Source organism: Ptychodera flava, chromosome 1, assembly GCF_041260155.1.
Source record: "Ptychodera flava strain L36383 chromosome 1, AS_Pfla_20210202, whole genome shotgun sequence".
NCBI classification, from domain to species: Eukaryota; Metazoa; Hemichordata; class Enteropneusta; family Ptychoderidae; genus Ptychodera; species Ptychodera flava.
Window position 1 is genome coordinate 46360330 of NC_091928.1, and position 11359 is coordinate 46371688.

At 37.1% G+C, this 11359-nt stretch overlaps 1 protein-coding gene across 4 annotated transcripts; it reads left to right on the forward strand.

Moving 5' to 3' along the window:
- The first annotated feature begins 1399 nt into the window (after positions 1 to 1399).
- On the forward strand, positions 1400 to 10700 carry LOC139139205 (type II iodothyronine deiodinase-like). Of its 4 annotated transcripts, XR_011553751.1 has the most exons (5): positions 1400 to 1494; positions 7027 to 7296; positions 7832 to 8029; positions 8734 to 8906; positions 9177 to 10700. XR_011553751.1 is itself a non-coding variant. In XM_070708036.1 (4 exons), exons 2-4 carry the CDS (start codon positions 7027 to 7029, stop codon positions 9436 to 9438), a joined length of 705 nt encoding a protein of 234 aa, XP_070564137.1. In that variant the 5' UTR covers positions 1400 to 1494; the 3' UTR covers positions 9439 to 10700. The 4 variants fall into 4 exon arrangements, 3 of the variants coding, with proteins under 3 accessions (XP_070564137.1, XP_070564146.1, XP_070564155.1); XM_070708036.1 differs by lacking the exon at positions 7832 to 8029; XM_070708045.1 differs by lacking the exon at positions 7832 to 8029 and having other exon boundaries at positions 1401 to 1498.
- Positions 10701 to 11359: the final 659 nt, after the last annotated feature.

An 11359-nucleotide genomic window follows, 5' to 3' on the forward strand; every position in this document is an offset into this window, starting at 1 on the left:
TAGTACGTATTTCATCGGCATTATCGCTAAAATTTTCTCGTAAATCTGTTATTCTATCTCTGAGTCGTCCAATGTCGTATGGTTTCAGTCTATCGGCCGGCCTTTTCAATAACATTTTTGTTCATTATCAGTCAATTCTGTTACAAAATCTGGATCTATTCCTAATATATCTTTTTTAAATTCTGCAGCTCCCTTACCTTTTATTGAGGAGGGCATTAAAGACTTCTTGCCTTTATTTGATGTCAGCCTGGCGTCTCGATAATACAGCTCTCCATCCCTAATACTAGTATTCGTATGCATTAATTCTCGTTTATGCGCATCAGTAATCCTATTACTATCTAAGTATTGGTTAGCCGTTATATCTGTAATTTCTCCTCTCTGTCTAAACAACGACTCACCTGCGGGTCTGTCGCTTGAGACGGCCTGGGAAGAATCGGCTTCTGCAAGGACATTATCGCCGATAAAAGATGTTTCAGCAGTAGCATCATCGTCATTCAAATTTGCATTAACGAAATCCTGGAATGGTATATCTTCTCCTCCTTCTGCCATATTGTATTTCTATATTACTACAATTATTTTTTATCCCCCCTTACATATACAGTAAAAATGCACATCTCAGTTGTTGAAAGCGTTGAACAATTGGCTGATTACATAGAAAGAACAAGTGCTGCATATCGACGAAGTTATAAATTAATGGGTCGAATTGATATGGCTCTCAATATTACTAAGGGAATTCTTGTAAGCTCTGCTGTAATAGCAGCAATTCCAACAGTTCCGGTACTGTTAGCCTTAACTCCTATACCTGGCGTCGTTATTGATGTAATACAAGGAAAAACGGGAGTATCAAAGAGGCGAGAGAAATATAAACATTATTACGTTCAATATAAACAGCTGCTTACACAAATACAAGAAAAAGGCGCAACAACAGAGGCTCCGGGGTCAGAACTTATTCAGAACATATTTCATCAGGCGCTAGAAATACAAAAACAAGAAGGATTTAGTCCGCCGCTGGAGCGATATCTACGATATTATGGATTGAATGGATATGAAAGTTAGTTCGTACCGATAGGAACTTCGTGTTCAACATCAGCTAGACTCCGCGACTGACTGACAACACGGGTAAAAAAAAAAAAAGCTCCTTTATATAGGCTAGTTTGATGGTGATGACTCACACGGAATTTCCCGTACATGTATAAACATGTTGTGTGTGACTCAGCAGGGAATTTCCCCGCTTAGTTCAGGACAATGCACTGCTGCGCGTGCGTGAGTTCGTATATAGGTCAGGGTTATACTTTAGTTACATGGATGGTTAATTTTTCCTTCGCTTCATGTAGATAAATGAATAAAATGGTGGTGTAAAATTCTTATTAATCACAGTTGACCACCTTTTCTTTACTACTTCATTCAAGCACCTGTTGAAGTAACCCGTTCCACAGTGCGTTTTCCAACGAGTGGATTTAATCTTTCGCCGTGTTTCTGCCCCTTGAAATTAACGTAGGTACTAGCATATAGTATATCGTCTCTATAAAGTCCATCTCCGTAATGTCATATGATGTGAAATATGCAAATGCGTTGTTAATTTGGTCGACATGCTTCATGATACTTTTGCTACATGCTGAGACAAATTGACCTTTGATCGGGCGGGATGTTTCCGTTGAAGAGATTACACATGTTTGGCTTTGCCTGTACGAAAATAAGTACATGAATGCAAGAGAGAGAGAGAGAGAGAGAGAGAGAGAGAGAGAGAGAGAGAGAGAGAGAGAGAGAGAGAGAGAGAGAGAGAGAGAGAGAGATTTAATAACCTTCAGTATTGCCCTGGGAGGAACGAGTATTCTAAATGAAAGATTATCTGCACAAGCAGATTACCTTTTAGTCGGGGCGGCAGGCAGGTCACGATCAATACAGCCTGCACGTCACAAGTCACGCCTGCATAAAAAGGTAAAGTGGCAGATACAGTGAAATAATTAGGTCTCTCTTCGTTTGTTAGAAAACAATTGAACAACACCAAATCAAGTTTATTGACTCCAGGTTGACCTACTTTGACACAAACTGGTATGACTTTATCATACTGAGAAGTCCGTTGAAACGATTTTATTGCAAAATTCTTTTGTGTCTTTTGTGAGCTGTGTGTACACGTTGCTAACGTTATGGGACAAACTGAATTTCAATCTCAAGCATTGACACAGGGACATAAGGCATTATCAGTTATAACAAAGGGTGTAAAAATAATAAATTTATGATTGTCAATACTGTTGATAAAAATTTAATATTTCTATCATCAAAGTACTGTATATTTAACTTTAACTTTAACTTTAACTTTATTTGATCACAGTGCAGGGCCTCAGCCCCTCGCACAGAGTTTACAAAGTTTTACATTATTAAGTGAGCTGGTCCATAAACTGTTCCTAAGACATGAAGTACAAAACCTATTAAGTGGCTTATGAGTCAATTTTACAGATCTACAAAAAAAAACAAAAAAAACATTTGAATACTGTAAATATACATAAAATAATAGATTAGATTCTAGGTAAGTCTGGTAAAGTTTCTCTTCTCTTGAAAGCATTCAATAAATACAATGAAAGTTGAGAGACCTTGTCTTTGTTTTGCGATGACATGATTTCCACAAGCTTATTTCCATGTAAGTTAAATTTCCATTCCATTGGAAAATAAGTGTTTCTAAAATCCTCGTAAAGTGGACACAGAAAAATAAAGTGAAATTCGTTTTCTACAGTTGTAATATTTTTAAACTCTTTACAATACATACAGATTCTCCGTTCTACTGGCAAATTAAGATGACGACCGATTTCTATATTAAGTTTGTGTGTGGAACAACGAAAATTTGCTAATATTCGTTTACGACTGTAGCTAAGGTAATCCAAATATTTTTCTGGCTCAAGCAAAGACTTGAACTCGCAATAAACACTAAGTCTTGAAGAATTTGTCAAACTATAATGCCACTCTTGTTTACAACAGTCATTTAGCCTTTGAGTTTAAATTTATCAAGAAAATCTTGACATCGCCAGCTTGTTGTTCCAGCCAAGCAATTCCAAAACCGTATCGAAAGAGGAGATTTTTAACGTGTGTAACCCATGTGATTCTACCAGCATCATCTAGTCGTTTTAACATAAGATAACATGCTTTCGGATATCTATGATTTCCCATTTCCAGTAACTTTAACCAGTATGAGATACATCTTTTAAATAAATACAACATAATGGGAGTCTACCACATTCCCCAAGCACGGCGAAGTATTTACACTGCTATTTACGCCTGTCAAAAATCTACAGAACTGAACTTGTACACGCTCGATACTTTCTGAGTATTCTAAACCCCAGATCTCACTACCGTAACACAATACAGGGACAACAACTGCATCAAAAAGTTTAAATGAATTCACTATCGACATCCCACCAAGCTTTTTAATGGTTAACTGTACTGAAAATAGTGCTTTTAGCCCCTTTGCGACGAGATTTGATTTTGCAGGTGACCATGATAACCTTGATGACAAAAGTAACCCCAAATAATTATAATGTTTTACAGTATCAACCCGTTGTCCTGCGAAAAACCAGTTTTCATATCTTCTAAGATACCCCCCGTTGCGAAATACAATAATTTTTGATTTGGATAGATTGACTTCCATTTCCCATTGTTTACAAAATTGCTCGAGTTGGTTTAATTTACGCTGTAAACATATTGGCAAATCGGCAGAATCAGCAATATCATCGGCATACATTAATATGCCAATTATGGGAACATCCTTATTGACATAGATTCCACTAGACTGTACATTACACATATAATTAGATAACTCATTGATGAATAAAGAAAATAAAAGAGGACTTAGCATACATCCTTGTCTCGTACCAATAGTGCATTTAAAGTAGTCAGTTAAGCCATCCTTACATTTCACACATGATTTAAGTTGTGAATACATTGATCGTAATAATTTCAAAATTTTACCATGAACACCATATGAGATTAATCTATGCCACAAGAGTTCATGATTGACACGATCGAAGGCTTTCGAAAAGTCTATAAAAACTACATAAAAACGGCCTCCTTTCAAAGATAAGTATTTCTGTACTAGAGCTTGCAAGCAAAATATATTGTCAATTGTACAATAACCTTTTCTAAATCCTGCTTGAGACTCTGCAATTACATTATTTTCCATGGTCCAATCTACTAATCTTTGATTCAAAATTTAGTAAAAATCTTACTACAAACTGATAATAAAGAAATACCTCTATAATTATTAACATCATGCAAAGACCCTTTTTTATGTAAAGGAAAGATAATTCCCTTGCACCATTCTTCTGGATATTGCCCAGCTTCCAAAATGGCGTTAAAAAGCTTACATAAGTGCGGTGAAATAATATCATTTGCAGCTTTGAAAATTTCAGCAACGAATCCATCTGGACCTGCAGCTTTCTTATTCTTAAAACTATTTATGGCATTACGTACTTCCTGTTCCGAAACGACTTCGTTTACAGAACGTGGACAATTATCATTACATAAATCACAAAAGGAATCATGTTCACTAATCTTACGTTTAACATTTGTATTGAAATGTACATCCTTTATAATATCACCCTCACTATCCAATAACTCCTGAAAATACTTAAACCATTCGGAAGGTGAGATATTTGCTTGTAAAGCACCATTTGTAGTACCACGTAGTTTTTTAACAACTTGCCAAAAATTCTTCAGGTCATTACATGAGGAAATTAAACGCTGCTTTTGACAATTCTGATAAGCTTTCAGTTTATCTCTGCAGAGGTTCTTAAACTGATTTCTTACAGCTTTGTAATTAACCAGATCAGCAATGTTGTTTGAACGCCGAAATTTACATAGCAATTTAAATTTTTCATTCTTCATTCGTGCACATTCTTCATCCCACCATGCATTACCTTGTTTGTAATTTCTATTATTATTGACATCTCCAACTGTAGTTTTCAAAGTTTCACAGGCTTGGCCAATAACATTCTCAAATAACTTCAGAGCTTCATTAACATGCAAAAGAGATACTTCTGTACTGAAAGCAGAAACATTCCTTGGCTTTTCTCATCTAGTAATTTGGAACACAAGGTGTCAGTATATTCAGAGTTCCATTGATATTTAAAGTAAGGAGTACTGTATATTGACCCATAATGAAACACATACCGGGGAGTAACTGCCTTGTGCACTTTAGATACAAGCAATTGTATTACATTTCTATACCGTCCCGTGTCACTATTCAGGTTGTACGTAAATCTTTGTCTTGCATACTTGAAATTGTCTGCTAAAAAACTTTACAGATGAAAAAATTACCTAATTATTTCACTAATGGCCGATATTTTGAACCGTTTAAACCCCCCCCCCCCCATGCACACATTAATCAGTTCCTACCGGCCAGGTGGTTTTATTGCTATATCTGAACACTCTACCAGTGGAAGCCTACTGTGAAACACCATGATCCTTGGCAATGGCTTGTTTGCCGCAACTTCCAGTAACTTTGGTCCTGTAGAAAAATTTGAAAGAACTTTACGGAAAATAGATACTCTTGACTTTACTTTGACAGAGCGGTTCTATTTGTGGGTTCTCCGTTAGGTGACGGGCTGCCGTCGAACGATTGGAAACGCCGTGTATACAAACTTATTGCGTAATAGCATTTAGATCAATTTCATCGGTCACTCAGCTGCAGCTAGCTGGCTTTCACTAGCATTGTAACATAGGTCCAAACACAGCAAAATCGGACAAAGCATTGTTAGCGTTCATAAAATTGCCCACATGGTGCATGTTACATCACCCTTGCTTCACCGCTTTTTCATAGTGTTACAGGACATCGGATTCCAACATATAAGTTACCCTAAAGTAACACAAAGTCGCAAAAACTGATATCAAAGAAAGGCCTTCCGCCCACTTTGTAATAGGTCAAATAAAAGAGTATGTGTGTTAAGGTAACACGTTTCCGAAACATAGGGGTGGTAGGTCAGAGGAAATTGATTTCATTTTTCTTGTTGTCGGCTGAGATCGATAAAGTATGGTAAAATTAAGAGAATTTACTTATGCATGTATGCAAATGCGAAAAAAATGTCCTGCAGATTCGCCAGGATTTTTAAGGGTTAGTTGGTTACCGAAACACGCATAATTTTTTTAATTTGGCCTAATGGAAGACTGCAACTTATAGGGATAGTAGTTGCAACTTTTTGTGATTTTTTGTTTGGTTTCTTTTTTGTTTTTAAAGGGACGAAGTCGGCCATTTTTCATGAATTTTGTTTGATACGAGATACTACTTATATTGTTTGACATGTTGAAAGAAACTAAATGAATGGGTGACCATGCATATATTCGACCCCGGTTTTGGACACGATACATCAAACATTTGCGAAAATGAATAAATGGTCATGACCATTTATTCATTTTCGCGATTGTTTCATTAAATTTGTCTAAAATCGGGGTCGAATATATGCATGGTCACCCATTCAGTCAGTATCTTTCAACATCTCAAACAATATAGGCTAAGTACTATCTCGTATCAAACAAAATTCATGAAAAGCGGCCGACTTTGTCCCTTTAATATTACCTACAGTTTCGATTTCTACTTGGCAAAGGATATTGAGACACGGAGTATTGAGCTTATCAAGTCAGCCTGGACATGTGTACCAAGCATTGTTATTCTTGACATGCGAATTCTGGTCCGGACCGTAGAATTCAAACCAAAGATTATTTGCACGTATAAAAGACATTGTGTTGACAAGCCAGTAGTTTGCTTTTCAATATGGTATGTGGAGAAGAACAAGAAACTATAGATGACAGTAAAGGCAAAAATATCTTTAAAAGTCATCAAATGTTACGGCTACTTTTCCTTTAAATTATAGAGTAAAATTCACATCGGGGCAAAGTCCTTGATCACCCTTTGTCCTCGATTGAAAGATCCGTCGTTCGAGGGCGCTCTCTAGTGTAGAGAGCGTCCTCTAGCGACTGATCTTTCAATCTATCTTTGTTCAATTGCAACACATTTTCCTCCCTTCGTTTTCGCAGATAAAGATGGCGTCGGAGTCGTTTATGGAAGACAGAGACTTGGTAATAAGCATACTAGCTCGCTTCAAGGAAGTGATGGAAGGCGAATCCACTATCCAGAAATACGACGAAACAATGGACCCGAACAAGGCTGACCCGACAAAACTGACCGCCATGATGAATGATATTATAAACGAATGCGCGGTCATCGCCCTAAAGGATCACGGGATTGATGCGGAGCGACTGACAGTCAGGTTGCCTAATCTTGTAAGAAAATACCATGGCAACGATAAAGAGGTGTGCATTTCCTCTTTCATGAACGAAATAAACACGTTAATGTTCATGGAACATAAGTTGAAACTCGAAAAGAAGTTCGTGTATTAAAGTGTCTGGATCAGAAGAGGGGCGACGATATTGTAAAAACAAACAAATCGTTAACATCGTAAAGATGTAAGGATGTTATACTAATTTGTTCAAAATGGCAGACATACATAGCACTATCCGTTTGGTCTCTAATATGCCAGTTTCAACCTAAAATGCAACAGGTGTCAAAGGCTCGGTTGTAAGGAGATCGAAATAAGAGGGGTTTGTAATTGTCTCATCCTTACACGTTTTCATAAGATTCTTTGCTGGATCTTTCTTGTTATGCTCATTCTGTGCTGACATTTGCACGAGTTTTGGGATTTATAATAGACTGTACGGGCGCCGGTGCTTGGCGCCGTCGCGGTTGTCAAGGAAGGGGTAGCCTTGGCAACAAACATCGATTCGAGCTTACTGATTGGCCCCAGCGTTTTGAAGGCACAAATGAGATTGCATTTACCTTGTGTTACAGGTCTTGTCAATGATGTCGTTTATGGCACAACATGGATCGAGAACATGGATTGGAGATCTGAAAGTCGGCGATGATAGGCCAGATGTTGACCTTGTTGCGATGGAAACGAAGGAAATAATTCCTTTGTCTCGACTGTACATAAACACAGAACGCCCCCTGCTGATTGTATCGGGGTCAGTGTCTTGACCCCCGTTGAGAGTAAGACGCCCTTTCCCTCCTAACAGTGTTAGTTCTTCAGTGCCTTAGTTTTGCTTATTTCACTTTCTATGTGTACGCAATCAAATGAATACAATAAATTCTAGCCACCATTCACGGTTATTAGGTAGGGCAAGGACTAATCATTAAAATGTTCCTTGGAACCGCCGCTTATGTTTTTTAATTGCAGCTAGTATATACTTCCTCAATGCGTTTATTTACAGTAGTACATAATACTGAAAAACACCTTGAATACGCACAAAGACAATACTGCTATTGTTTTACTGGTAGGACATTTTTGTTTTGCATATTTTTAGTTTTTAGAGTTTCGCTAAGAATCCTTTCGACATCTGCATATACCTCGAGAGAGATATATATATATATATATATATATATATATATATATATATATATATATAGTTATATATATATAACTTTGAATTGCCGTGTCTTATAATAAAAAAGTCTTCCGATAAAACTGCCCCTGAGAATTAGGAAGAATTAGGATATGTAAGATAGTGAGAATTTACATTGATTTTTTTATTTGCCTGCTGAGCTCCTAAAATACGGTACATTTTAGAGAATTTGCTCAAATATTTTTGAAAATCCGTGAAAAATGTCCAGGGTAGGTCGGATTATCGGAAATGCACATATCGTTTTATGTGGCCTAATCGTTTGGGTTCTTTCATTCTGTTTATTAATTTCAGGCCATTATCGACAGTGGCTCTCTCTTCTCACTGCACCATGACTACAAAGACTTGGTTGAGTTCTTGTACATCTACATACAGGAAGCTCACCCGCGGGATGGTTGGGCAGTTGGGGCGCACTATAGTTTGTACGACAACCCTAAAAATTTAGACGAGAGAATAGCTGCTGCCAGGTGGGTTGGAACAAAGATATCGCCGTTTTTTTTCCTCGGGCCGTTTCATCGTGGTATAAAATGATCATACAAGGAACCATTTTGATTTGTGATAGATTCTTGGCGCCAAAACCCTATGACCACTCTCAAAGTTTAATAACGAGAATATCTATAGTGCTCTGATCTTAAAACATCTACAGCCTTTGGGAATCCCTCAAAATTAAAAATGTTAATAATTATGCAACTATTGAAACAGAGTTGGGTATTTTCATTCTCTTTGTTCTATCGCAGGCGACTGATAGAAGCCGGTTCGAAATTTCAAACCTTTACGACCGACACTGAAGATTTAAGTAAAGTCAGAATGGTCGTGGACACGATGGAAAACGTCTTCGCTGAAACCTACGCCGGGCAGCCTGAACGGATTTGCGTCATCGAGGACGGCAAAATGGCGTACATCGGTGAAATTATACTACAACAGCTTGCTGATCCATACAAGTTAATCACCGATCATGTGAGAGAGTGGCTGGAAAGTCGGTTTCCCGCCAAAAAGTAGATGTTTACGCGAACGACAGGGAGGTTAAAAGCAATAAGACACTAACTCTGCAAGCAACCTTCTTTGACCTAAAATTGAAAATAGTGAACAGTAGAATTTACGCAGCCAAAATTTCAAGGAATTTACCGATTCTTACACACCTGGAAGAGCTTTGTTCTCTGTCTGTGGTAATTTTTCCATGATTTCTTTTTATCAGCACATCATGAGACAGATGCCTCAAGAATATCTCCCAGCACACCAATCTGTGTAGAATAGCATGAAATGCTGAATAGAGCTAGAGACGCCTCAATTGTGTTTGCCATAATCGCTGACAAATCATGAGGCCTTCTAAGTTTGTTTGCTTCCATCATTAGTTAAATAACCCCCAAATAAGATTTATTTCCAATTCAGACAAGACCGCAAAACTCTCAGAACTAAGCATGACAGAATATATTGTATTTTTTATGAGAAATTTGAAAAAAAAATATAAAGTGAACAATGTGGATAATCGTGCAAATATTTTGATATACTTTGAATAATGATCGAATTTGAATAATAACTTTCACAGTAATTTGAACAATATTTTGAAGAATTTACAGGGCTTTAGGAAGTTTGTATCACGGTTGCCATGACGATACACTGCAAAAGTAAACGCAATGTATCCGAGAACGAGAACCTGGCTTTCTTTCTATTGAGCTAAAAACAACAACAACAAAAACAAAAAACAAAAAAAGAACAAAACACCAAAACCAAAACCAAAAAACAAAACAAAACAAAAATAAACAAATAATATCAGTGTTGTTGGCAGATTACCTTCATGTTGTAGTTTGAAATACAGTAATTCATGGAATACAGCGCCCTCACAAGAGTTGCTCTTTGAAGTTGCGAAGCTGAGTATATACATGTATTTAAAGCAAGTACTGTTAAATTTATCTGTTCTTGCTCACTTGAGATGTGGCGAAATTACGGCGTTGAGGATAGACTAGACGGACAAGCCAACACCACATGACATTTTTTGATTACTAGCTATGAATTCTACTTATTCACAATTTTACGGATTTAGTACCATTAATGGTGTATGAAGGTCAAAATTAAGTGTGCCAAAAGAGCTGAATCCACAAAGGATGATGGTGGATTCTAATTTGGATTCTATTAGAATACTTTGGAATCCAGAGGGAATCCATTGTTAATTCTAGTGCTGGATTTCGCAGTGCTTTATGTTTATGAATTCCTCATGGATTCTACTGTATATTGTAAAAATCCATTAAATGGATTCTGCCTTAGCTCTCTGGATACGGAACATTTCACATTACAATTTAAAAAATTCACATATGAAATAGTAAAATGATGTCAATTGCGATGAAATCTGTGTGGTCCTGCCAGATGTGACTATACAATAGACAAGTTCAAAGGTAGACTGCCGAGTTACTGAATGGCAAAGCCATGGTGTTCACGTCACGATTTACGCCACGGGCTACCACTAACGCGACAGTGTGCTGAAGTTTATTCCTTGAGTTCCAGGTATATACCTAATTCAGTTGGGTCTGATTTGATTTTGATACGCCCAAAGACTTTGAGGGCGCTTAATTCAAGATATGAAACTTGACGTCAATGTCATGTGATCGGGAACGTGTTAATAAATAAACTACATGCATGTATGATTGCTTGGAACAGTACTTAGTGTTCAATTTCTTGACATTGCATTCTTAAATACATTGTTAATAAATTTCCACCGTTATCAAAATACACTACATCACTGAAAATACACGAATGAGAAGGCGTACAGTGACTTCAAGCAGTCATGGTTTGTCGTTTAAATATAGTGATACAGAATCCGGGCCGGGTACAAAGTATACGATACTCCCAAGAGAGTTAAACTTCAATGTAGGTCATTGTTATTATTATTATTATTATTATTATTATCTCTCTTGAAGACAAGCCC

Bases quoted from the DNA above. Each gene is read 5' to 3' on its own strand.
- LOC139139205 (XM_070708036.1), top strand. From the start codon at position 7,027: ATGGCGTCGGAGTCGTTTATGGAAGACAGAGACTTGGTAATAAGCATA. The intron at 7,297-8,733 runs GTGTGCATTTCC...TATTAATTTCAG, and splicing joins ACCATGGCAACGATAAAGAG to GCCATTATCGACAGTGGCTC. The intron at 8,907-9,176 runs GTGGGTTGGAAC...GTTCTATCGCAG, and splicing joins GAGAGAATAGCTGCTGCCAG to GCGACTGATAGAAGCCGGTT.